Source organism: Oncorhynchus gorbuscha, linkage group LG14 (genome assembly GCF_021184085.1).
Source record: "Oncorhynchus gorbuscha isolate QuinsamMale2020 ecotype Even-year linkage group LG14, OgorEven_v1.0, whole genome shotgun sequence".
Classification (NCBI taxonomy): Eukaryota; Metazoa; Chordata; class Actinopteri; order Salmoniformes; family Salmonidae; genus Oncorhynchus; species Oncorhynchus gorbuscha.
This window is the reverse complement of record NC_060186.1, coordinates 75,119,309-75,139,150: the sequence shown is the minus strand read 5'-3', so window position 1 is coordinate 75,139,150 and position 19,842 is coordinate 75,119,309. Positions and strand designations below refer to the sequence as shown.

General features: G+C 43.7%; 1 protein-coding gene across 5 annotated transcripts in view; it reads right to left on the bottom strand.

Moving 5' to 3' along the window:
• LOC123995404 (ryanodine receptor 3-like) overlaps positions 1-19,842 on the bottom strand; it is a 295,285-nt gene that overhangs the window by 113,520 nt on the left and 161,923 nt on the right. For all 5 annotated transcript variants that reach the window (XM_046298980.1, XM_046298984.1, XM_046298981.1 and 2 more), the window contains 5 exons: positions 19,612-19,821; positions 18,263-18,463; positions 12,904-13,006; positions 11,228-11,362; positions 1,405-1,551 (listed from right to left, as the gene is read on the bottom strand). In XM_046298980.1, coding sequence (XP_046154936.1) covers positions 1,405-1,551; positions 11,228-11,362; positions 12,904-13,006; positions 18,263-18,463; positions 19,612-19,821 — 796 coding nt within the window. The remainder of the gene's footprint in view (positions 1-1,404; positions 1,552-11,227; positions 11,363-12,903; positions 13,007-18,262; positions 18,464-19,611; positions 19,822-19,842) is intronic.

The following is a 19,842-nucleotide window of genomic DNA, read 5'->3' as shown; positions in this document are numbered from 1 at the left end:
CGCTCCTACCAGGTGGCGTGGCGAGAATCTGTCTCCTCACCACGCGCTCTCACCACTGGTGTCCCCCAGGGCTCTGTTCTAGGCCCTCTCCTATTCTCGCTATACACCAAGTCACTTGGCTCTGTCATAACCTCACATGGTCTCTCCTATCATTGCTATGCAGACGACACACAATTAATCTTCTCCTTTCCCCCTTCTGATGACCAGGTGGCGAATCGCATCTCTGCATGTCTGGCAGACATATCAGTGTGGATGACGGATCACCACCTCAAGCTGAACCTCGGCAAGACGGAGCTGCTCTTCCTCCCGGGGAAGGACTGCCCGTTCCATGATCTCGCCATCACGGTTGACATCTCCATTGTGTCCTCCTCCCAGAGCGCTTAAGAACCTTGGCGTGATCCTGGACAATACCCTGTCGTTCTCAACCAACATCAAGGCGGTGGCCCGTTCCTGTAGGTTCATGTTCTACAACATCCGCAGAGTACGACCCTGCCTCACACAGGAAGCGGCGCAGGTCCTAATCCAGGCACTTGTCATCTCCCGTCTGGATTACTGCAACTCGCTGTTGGCTGGGCTCCCTGCCTGTGCCATTAAACCCCTTCAACTCATCCAGAACGCCGCAGCCCGTCTGGTGTTCAACCTTCCCAAGTTCTCTCACGTCACCCCGCTCCTCCGTTCTCTCCACTGGCTTCCAGTTGAAGCTCGCATTCGCTACAAGACCATGGTGCTTGCCTACGGAGCTGTGAGGGGAACGGCACCTCAGTACCTCCAGGCTCTGATCAGGCCCTACACTCAAACAAGGGCACTGCGTTCATCCACCTCTGGCCTGCTTGCCTCCCTACCACTGAGGAAGTACAGCTCCCGCTCAGCCCAGTCAAAACTGTTCGCTGCTCTGGCCCCCCAATGGTGGAACAAACTCCCTCACGACGCCAGGACAGCGGAGTCAATCACCACCTTCCGGAGACACCTGAAACCCCACCTCTTTAAGGAATACCTAGGATAGGATAAGTAATCCCTCTCACCCCCCCCCTTTAAGATTTAGATGCACTATTGTAAAGTGACTGTTCCACTAGATGTCATAAGGTGAATGCACCAATTTGTAAGTCGCTCTGGATAAGAGCGTCTGCTAAATGACTTAAATGTAAATGTAAATGGTAATGGTAAGAGACTAAAGTTAAACTGGACAGTTCTATACTGACACAGCAGAGATGGTGTAACCTGATAATGGTAAGAGACTAAAGTTATATTTACAATCTGTATGGCTTTGGCTGTGTTTAACTGCAATTGTCTTACGAAAGATGAACAACAAAATAGTAAAAGATAAGACTCTGGACAATGAGGTCAAACTATCAGAATCATTCTCGGTGTCACGTGATTGACGTGACACAAGGATCAAGTACATACTCTTCTTCATGGCCCTGAGCAGCGCTCCGATGCCGTCGTACTGACGTCTCAGCAGGCTGAACATCACACGAACCAGCTCTGGGTCCTGGATGCTGCACTCCTGAGCCCAGCTAGCCATGGTCTGGCTGATCAACTCCTTCAGGTTGGCTGAGGGGAGATACCAAGAGTGTGTGTTATCTCTTTAATCATACATATAACCTATAGTTAACTCCTGAGCCCAGCTAGCCATGGTCTGGCTGATCAACTCCTTCAGGTTGGCTGAGGGGAGATACCAAGAGTGTGTGTTATCTCTTTAATCATACATATAACCTATAGTTAACTCCTGAGCCCAGCTAGCCATGGTCTGGCTGATCAACTCCTTCAGGTTGGCTGAGGGGAGATACCAAGAGTGTGTGTTATCTATTTAATCATACATATAACCTATTGTTAACTCCTGAACCCAGCTAGCCATGGTCTGGCTGATCAACTCCTTCAGGTTGGCTGAGGGGAGATACCAGAGTTTTACACATACAGATATTATAGATAGATACAGTGCATGTCTGAGCCCAGCTAGCCGTTGTCCTTCAGGTTGGCTGAGGGGAGATACCAGAGTTTTACACATACAGATATTATAGATAGATACAGTGCATGTCTGAGCCCAGCTAGCCATTGTCCTTCAGGTTGGCTGGAGAAAGAAGGAATTAATTACTATTTCAAATCTAGTCAATATGTGTATTCTCCACATCATGTGAGTTACAACTCTTTTACCCTCTAGGGCTCCTATTTTAATTACTATTTCAAATCTAGTCAATATGTGTATTCTCCACACCCTGTGAGTTACAACTCTTTTACTCTCTAGGGCTCCTATTTTATTTTTGCAATATGCCATTTGCTTTAAGAAAATTACTGTACTTCTGCCATGGGGAATCAGTGGTTGATTAGGCTGGGGGAAGAGGTGACGACTATGTGTGCATACAGATGAACCGTGGAGATAGAGCTGCAGTCCTCCTCATCATGCCCATCCAAGAAAGATTGATAATAGTCTGTCTCTCAGTTATTATGTTAAGCTACAAACAAAATGCAACTCAAAATAAATTTAAAAAATTGTTGGGGGGAGGGGGGGGGGGCTGTAAGATCCAAGGCGGCCAAGGTGTGTACACTCTTAGAAAAAAAACATGCTGTATAGAAACTAGAATAGTTCTTTGGCTGTCCCATTAAATAACCTTTTGAAGAACCCGTTTGGTTCCAGGTAGAACCCTTTTGGGTTCCATGAAGAACCCTTTCTACAGAGGGATCTACATGGAAACAAACATTATTATTCAAAGGGTTCTCCTATGGGGAAACCTTTTTTCTATGAGTGTAGATTTAACTGAAACTAATATATTTTTTTCCAAAGTCATGTTATGTTTCACCACAAAAGGAATGTTGTACAGGAGCCGAGGGAACAGGCAGGACATATAACATGTGTCATTTCCAGGGTTGGTAGAAGGATGTAGTTCTACTGATCAGCTGAGTCAAGTTTCAAGTTGCATTTGTCACAGACACACACACATGTACAAAGAAATGCTTAACTTGCACGCCCTACCCAACAGTGCAGTATTCAAAATAGTATAACTAATGAGAAATATGGGTCAAAGCCAGTACCAAATGTTCAATGTGAGGGGATACTGGAATAATGAGGTAGATATGTACATGTAGGCAGGGATACTGGAATAATGAGGTAGATATGTACATGTAGGCAGGGATACTGGAATATTGAGGTAGATATGTACATGTAGGCAGGGATACTGGAATATTGAGGTAGATATGTACATGTAGGCAGGGATACTGGAATATTGAGGTAGATATGTACATGTAGGCAGGGATACTGGAATATTGAGGTAGATATGTACATGTAGGCAGGGATACTGGAATATTGAGGTAGATATGTACATGTAGGCAGGGATACTGGAATATTGAGGTAGATATGTACATGTAGGCAGGGATACTGGAATATTGAGGTAGATATGTACATGTAGGCAGGGATACTGGAATATTGAGGTAGATATGTACATGTAGGCAGGGATACTGGAATATTGAGGTAGATATGTACATGTAGGCAGGGATACTGGAATATTGAGGTAGATATGTACATGTAGGCAGGGATACTGGAGTATTGAGGTAGATATGTACATGTAGGCAGGGATACTGGAATATTGAGGTAGATATGTACATGTAGGCAGGGATACTGGAGTATTGAGGTAGATATGTACATGTAGGCAGGGATACTGGAGTATTGAGGTAGATATGTACATGTAGGCAGGGATACTGGAATATTGAGGTAGATATGTACATGTAGGCAGGGATACTGGAATAATGAGGTAGATATGTACATGTAGGCAGGGATACTGGAATATTGAGGTAGATATGTACATGTAGGCAGGGATACTGGAATAATGAGGTAGATATGTACATGTAGGCAGGGATACTGGAATAATGGGCTAGATATGTACATGTAGGCAGGGATACTGGAATAATGAGGTAGATATGTACATGTAGACAGGGATACTGGAATAATGAGGTAGATATGTACATGTAGGCAGGGATACTGGAATAATGAGGTAGATATGTACATGTAGGCAGGGATACTGGAATATTGAGGTAGATATGTACATGTAGGCAGGGATACTGGAATATTGAGGTAGATATGTACATGTAGGCAGGGATACTGGAATATTGAGGTAGATATGTACATGTAGGCAGGGATACTGGAGTATTGAGGTAGATATGTACATGTAGGCAGGGATACTGGAATAATGAGGTGGACATGTACATGTAGGCAGGGATACTGGAATATTGAGGTAGATATGTACATGTAGGCAGGGATACTGGAATATTGAGGTAGATATGTACATGTAGGCAGGGATACTGGAATATTGAGGTAGATATGTACATGTAGGCAGGAATACTGGAATATTGAGGTAGATATGTACATGTAGGCAGGGATACTGGAATATTGAGGTAGATATGTACATGTAGGCAGGGATACTGGAATATTGAGGTAGATATGTACATGTAGGCAGGGATACTGGAATAATGAGGTAGATATGTACATGTAGGCAGGGATACTGGAATATTGAGGTAGATATGTACATGTAGGCAGGGATACTGGAATATTGAGGTAGATATGTACATGTAGGCAGGGATACTGGAATATTGAGGTAGATATGTACATGTAGGCAGGGATACTGGAGTATTGAGGTAGATATGTACATGTAGGCAGGGATACTGGAATAATGAGGTGGATATGTACATGTAGGCAGGGATACTGGAATATTGAGGTAGATATGTACATGTAGGCAGGGATACTGGAATATTGAGGTAGATATGTACATGTAGGCAGGGATACTGGAATATTGAGGTAGATATGTACATGTAGGCAGGAATACTGGAATATTGAGGTAGATATGTACATGTAGGCAGGGATACTGGAATATTGAGGTAGATATGTACATGTAGGCAGGGATACTGGAATATTGAGGTAGATATGTACATGTAGGCAGGGATACTGGAATAATGAGGTAGATATGTACATGTAGGCAGGGATACTGGAATAATGAGGTAGATATGTACATGTAGGCAGGGATACTGGAATAATGAGGTAGATATGTACATGTAGGCAGGGATACTGGAATATTGAGGTAGATATGTACATGTAGGCAGGGATACTGGAATATTGAGGTAGATATGTACATGTAGGCAGGGATACTGGAATATTGAGGTAGATATGTACATGTAGGCAGGGATACTGGAATATTGAGGTAGATATGTACATGTAGGCAGGGATACTGGAATATTGAGGTAGATATGTACATGTAGGCAGGGATACTGGAATATTGAGGTAGATATGTACATGTAGGCAGGGATACTGGAATAATGAGGTAGATATGTACATGTAGGCAGGGATACTGGAATAATGAGGTAGATATGTACATGTAGGCAGGGATACTGGAATAATGAGGTAGATATGTACATGTAGGCAGGGATACTGGAATAATGAGGTAGATATGTACATGTAGGCAGGGATACTGGAATAATGAGGTAGATATGTACATGTAGGCAGGGATACTGGAATATTGAGGTAGATATGTACATGTAGGCAGGGATACTGGAATAATGAGGTAGATATGTACATGTAGGCAGGGATACTGGAATAATGAGGTAGATATGTACATGTAGGCAGGGATACTGGAATAATGAGGTAGATATGTACATGTAGGCAGGGATACTGGAATAATGAGGTAGATATGTACATGTAGGCAGGGATACTGGAATAATGAGGTAGATATGTACATGTAGGCAGGGATACTGGAATAATGAGCTAGATATGTACATGTAGGCAGGGATACTGGAATATTGAGGTAGATATGTACATGTAGGCAGGGATACTGGAATAATGAGGTAGATATGTACATGTAGGCAGGGATACTGGAATAATGAGGTAGATATGTACATGTAGGCAAGGATACTGGAATAATGAGGTAGATATGTACATGTAGGCAGGGATACTGGAATATTGAGGTAGATATGTACATGTAGGCAGGGATACTGGAATATTGAGGTAGATATGTACATGTAGGCAGGAATACTGGAATATTGAGGTAGATATGTACATGTAGGCAGGGATACTGGAATTTTGAGGTAGATATGTACATGTAGGCAGGGATACTGGAATATTGAGGTAGATATGTACATGTAGGCAGGGATACTGGAATAATGAGGTAGATATGTACATGTAGGCAGGGATACTGGAATAATGAGGTAGATATGTACATGTAGGCAGGGATACTGGAATAATGAGGTAGATATGTACATGTAGGCAGGGATACTGGAATATTGAGGTAGATATGTACATGTAGGCAGGGATACTGGAATATTGAGGTAGATATGTACATGTAGGCAGGGATACTGGAATATTGAGGTAGATATGTACATGTAGGCAGGGATACTGGAATATTGAGGTAGATATGTACATGTAGGCAGGGATACTGGAATATTGAGGTAGATATGTACATGTAGGCAGGGATACTGGAATATTGAGGTAGATATGTACATGTAGGCAGGGATACTGGAATAATGAGGTAGATATGTACATGTAGGCAGGGATACTGGAATAATGAGGTAGATATGTACATGTAGGCAGGGATACTGGAATAATGAGGTAGATATGTACATGTAGGCAGGGATACTGGAATAATGAGGTAGATATGTACATGTAGGCAGGGATACTGGAATAATGAGGTAGATATGTACATGTAGGCAGGGATACTGGAATATTGAGGTAGATATGTACATGTAGGCAGGGATACTGGAATAATGAGGTAGATATGTACATGTAGGCAGGGATACTGGAATAATGAGGTAGATATGTACATGTAGGCAAGGATACTGGAATAATGAGGTAGATATGTACATGTAGGCAGGGATACTGGAATATTGAGGTAGATATGTACATGTAGGCAGGGATACTGGAATAATGAGGTAGATATGTACATGTAGGCAGGGATACTGGAATATTGAGGTAGATATGTACATGTAGGCAGGGATACTGGAATATTGAGGTAGATATGTACATGTAGGCAGGGATACTGGAATATTGAGGTAGATATGTACATGTAGGCAGGGATACTGGAGTATTGAGGTAGATATGTACATGTAGGCAGGGATACTGGAATATTGAGGTAGATATGTACATGTAGGCAGGGATACTGGAATAATGAGGTAGATATGTACATGTAGGCAGGGATACTGGAATATTGAGGTAGATATGTACATGTAGGCAGGGATACTGGAATATTGAGGTAGATATGTACATGTAGGCAAGGATACTGGAGTATTGAGGTAGAGATGTACATGTAGGCAGGGATACTGGAATATTGAGGTAGATATGTACATGTAGGCAGGGATACTGGAGTATTGAGGTAGAGCTGTACATGTAGGCAGGGATACTGGAGTATTGAGGTAGATATGTACATGTCGGGAGGGATACTGGAGTATTGAGGTAGATACAGTGGCTTGCGAAATAATTCACTCCCCTTGGCATTTTTCCTAGTTGGTTTCCTTTACAACCTGGAATTAAAATAGATTTTTGGGTGATTTGTATCATGTTTGTATCATTTGATTTACACTACCTGCCTACCATTTTGAAGATTCAAAATCTGTTTTAACGTGAAACATTAAAGTGTTGCTTTAGTAGTATGCTTAGGGTCATTGTCCTGCTGGAAGGTGAACCTCCGTCCGTCTCAAATCTCTGGAAGACTGAAACAGGTTTCCCCCAAGAATTTCCCTGTATTTAGCGCCATCCATCATTCCTTCAATTCTGACCAGTTTCCCAGTCCCTGCCGATGAAAAACATGGTATTGGTGTTCTCGGGTTGATGAGAGGTGTTTGGTTTGCGCCAGACATAGCATTTTCCTTGATGGCCAAAAAGCTCAATTCTAGTCTCCCCTGACCAGAGTACCTTCTTCCATATGTTTGGGGAGACTCCCACATGCACTTTGGCGAACACCAAACATGTTTGCTTATTTTGTTTTTTAAGCAATGGCTTTTTTTTGGGCTATTCTTCTGTAAAGCCCAGCTCTCTGAATGAAGTGTATGGCTTAAAGTGGTCCTATGGACAAATACTCCAATCTCAGCAGTGAGGCTTTGCAGCTCCTTCAGGATTATCTTTGGTCTCTTTGTTGCCTAAAGGGGGAGTTTACTCGCTCACCTACAAATTCTCAGAAGGAAGCCCAACCTCCTCCCCCTTTTTCTCCGTCTTTTCTTTACGCAATTGACGGGGGATTCTTGTCTGTTCCTGAGAAAGCGGTATATCCTTCTCGTCAGACTCGTTAAAGGAAAAAGCTTCTTCCAGTTCGTTGTGAGTAATCGCTGTTCTGATGTACAGAAGTTATTTTCGGTCATAAGAGACGGAAACATCATGTACAAAATAAGTAAAAGAATACGTTGCAAACAACGCAAACAAACTAACAAAAAAACGCAGTTGTTTAGGAGCACGTAAAACCTTAGCCATCCTCTCCAGCGCCATTCTACTAGTGTGTGGACATTAGTGTGTGGGTGTACAGGTGTCAGTGTGTGGGTGTTAGTGTGTGGGTGGGTGTTAGTGTGTGGGGGTCAGTGTGTGGGTGTTAGTGCGTGGGTGTTAGTGTGTGGGTGTTTGTGCGTGGGTGTTTGTGCGTGGGTGTTAGTGTGTGGGTGTTCATGTGTGAATGCCAGTGTGCGGGTGTGCGTGTGTTGGTGTATGGGTGTTAGTGTGCGGGTGTGTGGGTGTTCGTGTGTGGGTGTTAGTGTGTGGGCATGTGGGTGTTAGTGTGTGGGTATTAGTGTGTGGGCGTGTGGGTGTTAGTGTGTGGGTGTTAGTGTGTCGGTGTGTGGGTGTTAGTGTGTGGACATTAGTGTGTGGGTGTTAGTGTGTGGGCGTGTGGGTGTTAGTGTGTGGGTGTTAGTGTGTGGATGTTAGTGTGTGGGTGTTAGTGTGTGGATGTTAGTGTGTGGATGTTAGTGTGTGGGTGTTAGTGTGTGGATGTTAGTGTGTGGATGTTAGTAAGAGTGTCAGTGTGTGGATGTTAGTGTGTGGGTGTTAGTGTGTGGGTGTTAGTGTGTGGGTGTTAGTGTGTGGGTGTTAGTGTGTGGATGTTAGTGTGTGGGTGTTAGTGTGTGGGTGTTAGTGTGTGGATGTTAGTGTGTAGGTCTTAGTGTGTGGGTGTTAGTGTGTGGGTGTTAGTGTGTGGGTGTTAGTGTGTGGGTGTGTGGATGTTAGTGTGTGGGTGTTAGTGTGTGGGTGTTAGTGTGTGGGTGTTAGTGTGTGGGTGTTAGTAAGAGTGTCAGTGTAGGTGGATATACAGGTACACGTAAACAGGGATGAAAAGTGACTGGCAGCAGGAATATATAAATACTAATGGTAGTATATACATGTAAACAAGAGTACTAGTGACTAGTAGCAGGATAAATAGATAGATACATTATGGCAATCAATAACTAATTAACAGCAACGTAATGGTTGGAAGTGTGTGGCGTCAGTAATTAGTGTGTGGGGGAGGGAGAGCAGTAGTTGTTAGTCTGATGGCCAGGTGATAGAACAGTCAGAAGGTTCACTGTGATATGTTATTATATTCTTGGGTCAAGTCAATAAATATACACACATACACGCAAGCTTTCAAACACTCCCCTTTTCTCTCCTCTCCTCTTCTTTTGTCTCGATCCTCCTCTCCTCCCCCTCCTCTCGTCGTCTCTCTCCCCCTCTCCTCACCCTCCTCTCGTCGTCTCTCTCCCCCTCTCTACTCTTCTTTTGTCTCTCTCTCTCCTACCCCTCCCCTCATCTAGTTGTCTCTCCCCCTCTCCTCCTCTTATTTTATCTCTCTCCCCCTCCTCTCCTTTTGTCTCTCCCTCTCTCCTCTCCTCTACCTAATGTAGACGTCCTACCTAAACCCCCTGAATTCCCCTCCATCCTCATCTAAAACGTGATGTTTTCTCATTAAGTCGATGAAGCTGGACTAGATAAGAATGTTAAGTACGTTGTCATTAGAACTCTCCCTCAACAGATATTGGACTTTTCTTTTTTTTTCTCCAATAGATTGCCTCGATAATAAGTATGTAACTTCTGCTTGTCCTTCAAAACTTATGGAGGGAGTGCCTGGGGGAAAACTGAACAGTCTGTTCCTGGTACACCAACAGCTGTAGCTATGTACTGTACATGACATTATTGTAGGTCCCTGGTGGGAAGCTCCAAGGACCAAGGTTAGTCTTGACTTTGGATTGAGAAGGAAGTATACTGATCAGGGTAAAAAAGCAAAGCACACAACTTCAGAAACCAACCCCAGGAACTTAACAAGCTCAAAACTATGAAAACAAAACAAACAAAAAACACCTCTAAAACAAACAACTACCTACAAACAAACAAAGAAATTAGTCACAATATTTTCTAAAATAAATATACAATTACCGCTTTATTTTTTCCAGTTTGTACATTTAGTGAACTCTGATTTCGAGGTCGAACAGACACCATCTCCAGTGGCATGGTTTGAGCTGTAACAGCAGTCTAATTGGTGTGAATAAAAGCTGATTGGCAGACAGAACCCTACCCTGGGAGCCGAGTCACAGAGCACACACGCGCGCGCACACACACACACACACACACACACACACACACACACACACACACACACACACACACACACACACACACACACACACACACACACACACACACACACACACACACACACACACACACACACACACACACACACACACACACACACACACACCTCTGTTCTACTCCTGGTTCAGAAGTGAAGCTGCCTGACTACAAATGAACAGAGCCATGTATGTAGATGTTTTCTCTGCTAATGAGGGTTTTGTGTGTAGCTAAATAACAGAGAGGAAGTGTCCTTCGTTTTAAATGGAGGAAGCTTCCTGGACTGGTGCTGTGGAGTTGTGAGAGGAGGTTGTTGGTGAGCTACTGAGAACAGACTGGATGTTGTTCTAGTGTTTTGTAGTGTTGTTGGGGAACAAAACAGAGCAATAATATCTGCTTTCATTAGTGAAGTACGAGGTTAACATGAGATTCTGATTATAACCTGTAGGGATGTCAAAATGAAGAAGGCAAACTTTAACTCTTCAATATTGTAGAACTGAAGTGCACCAGGCATTAACATTTCACACAGTCCAACCGTAATATTGACATATCTGATCAGATAAGTGATGAGCGATGAGTGTGTTTCCAGTCAGTTACAGCTGACTGAATACGTATGGCATGTTGTTATGTTAATGTGTTGTCTTGGTTCACACAGAGACAGTATCTTACTGGGAGCGGCCTGTTCCTCCTCCGTAGGTTCCTCCTCTAGTTTCTTGGGCGGTCCCTTGATCTTATAGAGCATGGCCAGCAGACGACCCTTTATAGACGTGTCTTCCTCCTCCTCCTCCTCCTCCACTGGGATGCCTGCAGGGACAGAGACAGAAACAAATATGAAGGGCAGGACTGGGAGGATGATTTTAAACTCAGATGTCTCCATCACATTTTGACATAGAGGTTCATGTAGACCAGGGCTGCCCAACACTCTTCCTGGAGATCTACCGTCCTGTAGGTTATCAGTCCAACCCTCTTCCTGGAGATCTACTGTCCTGTAGGTTATCAGTCCAACCCTCTTCCTGGAGATCTACTGTCCTGTAGGTTATCAGTCCAACCCTCTTCCTGGAGATCTACTGTCCTGTAGGTTTTCAGTCCAACCCTCTTCCTGGAGATCTACTGTCCTGTAGGTTTTCAGTCCAACCCACTTCCTGGAGATCTACTGTCCTGTAGGTTATCAGTCCAACCCTCTTCCTGGAAATCTACTGTCCTGTAGGTTATCAGTCCAACCTTCTTCCTGGAGATCTACTGTCCTGTAGGTTATCAGTCCAACCCTCTTCCTGGAGATCTACTGTCCTGTAGGTTTTCAGTCCAACCCTCTTCCTGGAGATCTACTGTCCTTTAGGTTATCAGTCCAACCCTCTTCATGGAGATCTACTGTCCTGTAGGTTATCAGTCCAACCCTCTTCCTGGAGATCTACTGTCCTTTAGGTTATCAGTCCAACCCTCTTCATGGAGATCTACTGTCCTGTAGGTTTTCAGTCCAACCCTCTACCTGGAGATCTACTGTCCTTTAGGTTATCAGTCCAACCCTCTTCATGGAGATCTACTGTCCTGTAGGTTATCAGTCCAACCCTCTTCCTGGAGATCTACTGTCCTGTAGGTTATCAGTCCAACCCTCTTCCTGGAGATCTACTGTCCTTTAGGTTATCAGTCCAACCCTCTTCCTGGGGATCTACTGTCCTGTAGGTTATCAGTCCAACCCTCTTCCTGGAGATCTACTGTCCTGTAGGTTATCAGTCCAACCCTCTTCCTGGAGATCTACTGTCCTTTAGGTTATCAGTCCAACCCTCTTCCTGGAGATCTACTGTCCTGTAGGTTATCAGTAAAACCCACAGGACGGTAGATCTCCAGGAAGAGGGTTGGGGAGCACTGATGTAGACCTAGAGTTTATTACTACAGTTAGCATATACAATCACTATTGAACCTGTCAACCGATTGATTGATACTGATGCCAGTCAAGAGTCATCATGTCATATAGGAGTCATTGTAACTTTGGGATGACTTTTTGAATGAATAACTGAAATTACGTATTGATTTGATGTCAATGTGAGATCTGTGAGTTACAGTATGTGCCTGCATCTCAAGTTAGGATTTGTCTTTTAACTGTGTGTGTGTGTGTGTGTGTGTGTGTGTGTGTGTGTGTGTGTGTGTGTGTGTGTGTGTGTGTGTGTGTGTGTGTGTGTGTGTGTGTGTGTGTGTGTGTGTGTGTGTGTGTGTGTGTGTGTGTGTGTGTGTGTGTGTGTGTGTGTGTGTGTGTGTGTGTGTGTGTGTAGGTGTGTGCGTGCGTGCATGTGCTTCTGCATATGCGTGTGCTCCCATGTATGTGTGTGGTGTGCGTGTGAACATTGTACCGCAGTGCAGTCTCAGCTCATCATGGAAGCTGTAGAGGTCCTCCTGAATCTCTTCAGGACAGGGACAGTCCTCCCCAGCAGCAAAGTTTAACAGAATGTTGATCTGTATGGACAGATGGTGGGAGGGAGGAGGAGAGAGACTCAGACAGAGAAACCGAGAGGCCATCCACACAGAGAGAGACTCTGAGAGAGAATCCCTACACCACAGCATCATTACAGTGAGTCAGACAGGCCAGGAGATTCTCCCTAGATCTCTATGACATCACATCTGTTTCATCCAGGAGAAAGGTCAAACCATCCAGACCACCAGCGTGGGAACATCATTTATAGAGGATGCTATGAGGAGATAGGAGACATTCTACACCTGCTTTACACCTGTCATAGAAAAACAACATATTAGTATGTTATTTGTTGGATATTTGATGATTATATACTTAACTAAACAGTAAGACATTTCTGTTCTATTAAATGTCTGTGTAAACCAAGAGGAGCCTAAAAACCTACAGCTGGCATTCCAATGATCAGATGTGGTGGGTGTCACCGAGATAGAGAGAGCCTGGAGGAACATAACAAAGGTCTCAGTATTCCTAATTATCCTGGCACCTGGGAGACGCCACCAGAGGCAGATGACCACAGGACGAACCCAAAGTGGCTTATGGTGCCCCTCCCAATCTATAGGGGAGGGGTTGAACCAGCCACTGAGCATTCTTAGTATCCGCTATATAAGAACCAGCAATGGTCTGTAAAGGGTCGGCTCTCGGGCCCAAGACAGTTGGCCAGTCTAATTATTGTAATAATTAATCAATGTTGATTAGTAAAGATGATTGTTTGAAGAAATTACAAAGTCTCTCTCAGTTGATTAGAATAATCCACCACACACAACAGATGGTAGCTAGCTATATGTGAAGAGGCATGTGCTAACTGGAAAAAAGACTCACTGTAAATTAAATTGAGTCCCTGATCCGGGCTTCAAGGATGTTACCAGTGTTTTGATTCTATTTCTGGCACTACAGTTTCTTAATAAAACATACAATTATAAATAAATAAAATACATCGACGAATAAAGAGGTCTTGGTGAGAACACTCTTAGAAAAAAGGGTTCCAAAAGGGTTCCAAAAGGGTTCCAATCCAAAAGGGTTCCAATCCAAAAGGGTTCCAAAAGGGTTCCAATCCAAAAGGGTTCCAAAAGAGTTCCAAAAGGCTTCTTCGGCTGTCCCCATTGGAGAAATATTTTTGGTTCCAGGTAGAACCCTTTTTGGTTTCAGTCCAGAACCCTTATGGGTTCCATGTAGAACCCTCTGTGGAAAGGGCTCTCCATAGAACCAAAAAGGGTTCTACATTCAAACCAAAAGGGGTTCTTCAAATGGTTCTCATATGGGGACAGCAGAAGGACCATTTCAGTGTCAGACATCTTGTTTCTGAAACACAGATCAGTGCATTTGATAACTAGCAGGAGAGAGATTGATCAGCATAGGCTTAGCAGCTGTAGGGGAGTGTTATTAGAAGTGTGAACAGGAGAACAGTGAGGAGCTCATTGGCCAGTGTGTGTGTGTGTGTGTGTGTGTGTGTGTGTGTGTGTGTGTGTGTGTGTGTGTGTGTGTGTGTGTGTGTGTGTGTGTGTGTGTGTGTGTGTGTGTGTGTGTGTGCGTGCGCGTGTGCGCGTGCGCGTGCGTGTGTGTGTGTGTGTGTGTGTGTGTGTGTGTGTGTGTGTGTGTGTGTGTGCGCTCATCATCGTGTTGGTATGAGGTGTTCTCTCTTTCTCTCTCTAATGTTCTTCTAACCAGCTCCCAAGCACAGTGAGGAAAGAGAAAGAGTTACATGGAGGTTTAATAGATCATAGATCAGTGGTTCTAAGTATCTCAGAGCCCCACTACCTCTGTGCTTCTCCTGCTGTTATATACAAATACAAGTACAAACATGACACTTTGAAAGTGAAGTGTGCTGGATCTAATAAACTTTAAACGATATTTCAACATTACCAACACACCTGCTAATAAGACACACCTGCTAAGACACACATGCTAATAAGACACACCTGCTAAGACACACCTGCTAATAAGACACACCTGCTAATAAGTCACACCTGCTAATACACACCTACTAAGACAAACATGCCAAGACACACCTGTTAATAAGACACACCTGCTAAGACACACCTGCTAATAAGACACACCTGATAATAAGACACGCCTGCTAATAAGACACGCCTGCTAATAAGACACTCCTGCTAATAAGACACGCCTGCTAATAAGACACGCCTGCTAATACGACACACCTGCTAATAAGACACACCTGCTAATATACACCTACTAAGACAAACCTGCTAAGACACACCTACTAAGGCACACCCGATAATAAGACACACCAGCTAATAAGACACACCTGCTAATAAGACACACCTGCTAATAAGACACACCTTCTAAGACACATCTGCTAATAAAGACACATCTGCTAAGACACACCAGCTAATAAGACACACCTGCTAATAAGACACACCTGCTAATAAGACACTCCTGCTAATAAGACACACCTACTAAGACACATGTTAATAAGACACACCTACTACGACACACCTGCTAATAATACACATCTGCTAATAAGACACGCATGCTAATAAGACACGCCTGCTAATAAGACACACCTGCTAATAAGACACGCCTGCTAATAAGACACGTCTGCTAATAAGACACGTCTGCTAATATGACACACCTGCTAATAAGACACACCTGCTAATAGACACCTACTAAGGCAAACCTGCTAAGACACACCTGTTAATAAGACACACCTACTACGACACACCTGCTAATAATACACATCTGCTAATAAGACACACCTGCTAATAATACACGCCTGATAATAAGACATGCCTGCTAATAAGACACGTCTGCTAATAAGACACGCCTGCTAATAAGACATGCCTGCTAATAAGACACGCCTGCTAATACGACACACCTGCTAATAAGACACACCTGCTAATAGACACCTACTAAGACAAACCTCCTAAGACACACCTACTAAGGCACACCCGATAATAAGACACACCAGCTAATAAGACACACCTGCTAATAAGACACATCTGCTAATAAAGACACATCTGCTAAGACACACCAGCTAATAAGACACCCCTGCTAATAAGACACGCCTGCTAATAAGACACCCCTGCTAATAAGACACACCTACTAAGACACATGTTAATAAGACACACCTACTACGACACACCTGCTAATAATACACATCTGCTAATAAGACACACCTGCTAATAGACACCTATTAAGACAAACCTGCTAAGACACACCTACTAAGTCACACCCGATAATAAGACACACCTGCTAATAAGACACCCCTGCTAATAAGACACACCTACTAAGACACATGTTAATAAGACACACCTACTACGACACACCTGCTAATAATACACACCTGCTAATAATACACACCTGCTAATAAGACACGCCTGCTAACAAGACACACCTGCTAATAAGACACACCTGCTAATAAGACACACCTGCTAATAAGACACGCCTGCTAATAAGACACGCCTGCTAATACGACACACCTGCTAATAAGACACACCTGCTAATAGACACCTATTAAGACAAACCTGCTAAGACACACCTACTAAGGCACACCCGATAATAAGACACACCAGCTAATAAGACACACCTGCTAATAAGACATCTGCTAAGACACACCTGCTAATAAGACACACCTTCTAAGACACATCTGCTAATAAAGACACACCTGCTAAGACACACCAGCTAATAAGACACACCTGCTAATAAGACACACCTGCTAATAAGACACTCCTGCTAATAAGACACACCTACTAAGACACACCTGTTAATAAGACTCACCTACTACGACACACCTGCTAATAATACACATCTGCTAATAAGACACACCTGCTAAGATGACACACCTGCTAATAAGACACACCTGCTAATAAGACACCTCCGCTAAGACGACACACCTGCTAAGACACACCTGCTAATAAGACACACCTACTAATAAGACGCACCCACCAAGACACACCAGCTAATAAGACACACCTGCTAATAAGACACACCAGCTAATATGACACACCTGCTAATAAGTCACACCTGCTAAGAGACACCTGTTGATAAGACACACCTGCTAAGAAACACATGCAATGAGACACCTGCTAAGACACCCCTGCAAATAAGACACACCTGCTAATATGACACACCAGCTAATATGACACACCAGCTAAGACACACCTGCAAATAAGAGACACCAGCTAATATGAGACACCTGCTAAGACACCCCTGCAAACAAGACACACCTCCTAATATGTCACACCAGCTAATAAGACACACCTGCTAAGACACCCCTGCTAATAAGACACACCAGCTAATATGGCACACCAGCTAATAAGACACACCTGCTAATAAGACACACCTGCTAATAAGACACACCTGCTGAGATGACACATCTGCTAATAAGACACACCTGCTAAGACACACCTGCTAATAAGACACATCTAATAAGATGACACACCTGCTAATAAGACACACCTACTAAGACACGCCTGCTAATAAGACACACCTACTAAGACACACCTGCTAAGACACACCTGCTACACCTGCTGAGATGACACATCTGCTAATAAGACACACCTACTAAGACACACCTGCTAATAAGACACATCTAATAAGATGACACACCTGCTAATAAGACACACCTACGAAGACACGCCTGCTAATAAGACACACCTACTAAGACACACCTGCTAAGACACACCTGCTAAGACACACCTGCTAAAGCAACCCTCAGATGCATTTACAAGTTATATTACTGCTTTAAACTGTTGGCTGCATTCGCAAGTTAGTCAAAACCACGGACACAGGGTTAGATATTTCTGCATTCCCGACAGATAATTTACAGTTCGACTCAACACCCAAGCTGAAGAAACCTCATATCAGTATAGCCACCACCAGGGACCACTGTAAGAGGCTGGGTTGTTTGAGACAGATTAGTCTAACATCTGTTGTTGTGAAAATGAGAAAACCCTGTGGGGGATATTTTGGTCAGGCAGGGAATCTGAGTACCAGAGGCATCTGTCTGTCTTGATTTAAGGCTTTAGAAGGGTCAAACGGGGCCCTGACTTTTGGTATTTTGGGGGGTTCTTGCTGTGCTTGAATTTTGAAACATTCATTTCAGAAAAGTTTTTACTTTCTATGACCTTACAGCATTTTATGACAGTTTTTTCTGATTCTGATACTAGATACAAAGTATCATAATCAACAAAACAAAACAACTGCTTCTTCTTTAACAACATGGTTGAATGTCGGGAGGTTTTTTTTTTGGTACAAAACGTCAAGAAAGACGAGAACAGTACCTGTTCCTGAGGAGGGGATCTGAACTCCTTGGTCTTCTTGGCGGTGATGGCAGCAGACATGTTGAGGGCCAACATCAACTCGTTGTACCTGAACTTCTGGTTGTACTGCAGCTTGGACACGAAGCTGTCCGAGAAGGACACGATGGCCTCGATACGCTGCTTCAATTCACAGTCACAGAAGTAGTGCAGCAGCTCACACATCTAGTCGATAAGGAAGAGACAAGAGAGAGTTAGATCATGTTAGATCATGGACAGTACCGTGTAGTACAGTACACGACAGGCTTAGGGTCAATTCTGAATTGAGTTGTGAATTGCTTTTTAATTAATACAAGTTAGTATTATCTAGTAGACAGGAGAGAGATACAGTTGGTGTTCAAACATCTAGTAGAGAGGGGTATGTCAGTCAGTATTGCATATACAGTACAGTACTATAGTTATTTACACATCTACACTACTTTTGTTACATGTGATGTACCAATTATAGCTTAATCTGATCACCAAAATGTTATTCAGTATAGTTGATGCTTTTGCTGATAGTAGTTTTGCTGGTAACGATTTTGCTGGTACATTCAACTTGATTTAGTAGCACACATCCCTGCAGCCCTCGCTAGGTGGGGGCCCACAATTATTCATATTTTTGTTTTGTTTTGGGGGTCCAACCGGAGGGCGCCCCCCCCCCCAGATAGTATATGAACATGTCATAAGTCATGATTTTTATTTTTTTTATTTTACAATTAGAGGAAATGAGGAATGAGCTATAACACTGCAACATGTTTCTCTCAGCCTCATGGCAAAATGTGTAGAATAGCAGGAAATTAGCTATAAAACCTGTTTCCCTCAGCCCCATGGTCAAACAAATAATTATATAAAAACCCTAAATGCTTTTAGTTGGCGGGGGGCGTGTTCACACCTTGTTGTGGGGTCACGAAACTGGTCAACGCTACTGCAGCCACTTTACTATTGGCATCAATGTCCTAACAATCCATATAGCTGGGACTGAACACCTGGGACAGAACACCTGGGACAGAACGCCTGGGACAGAACGCCTGGGACTGAACACCTGGGACAGAACGCCTGGGACAGAATGCCTGGGACAGAACACCTGGGACTGAACGCCTGGGACAGAACGCCTTGGACAGAACGCCTGGGACAGAATGCCTGGGACTGAATGCCAACTCTGCCAGTGTTTGAGAAACTGAGGGTGTGTGTGTGTGTGTGTGTGTGTGTGTGTGTGTGTGTGTGTGTGTGTGTGTGTGTGTGTGTGTGTGTGTGTGTGTGTGTGTGTGTGTGTGTGTGTGTGTGTGTGTGTGTGTGTGTGTGTGTGCGCGCGAACGCTCACTCTGTCCTACCTGTCGTTTGACAGACTCAGGCAGTGTCTTCTCCAGCAGTCCCTTCACGGTTGGTTTGACCTCCTTGGTCTCCTCCTCACCAGCCTCCACAGCCTTCTCCTCGTTGCTGCTCACCTCCTCCTTCTCTCCTCCTCCTGCTGATGCTGCCACCTCCTCCTCATCCGGCTCCCCGAACACATTAGGGTCAATGAGGAGCAGGATCAGCCTCACCTAGTACACGAAAAAACATCC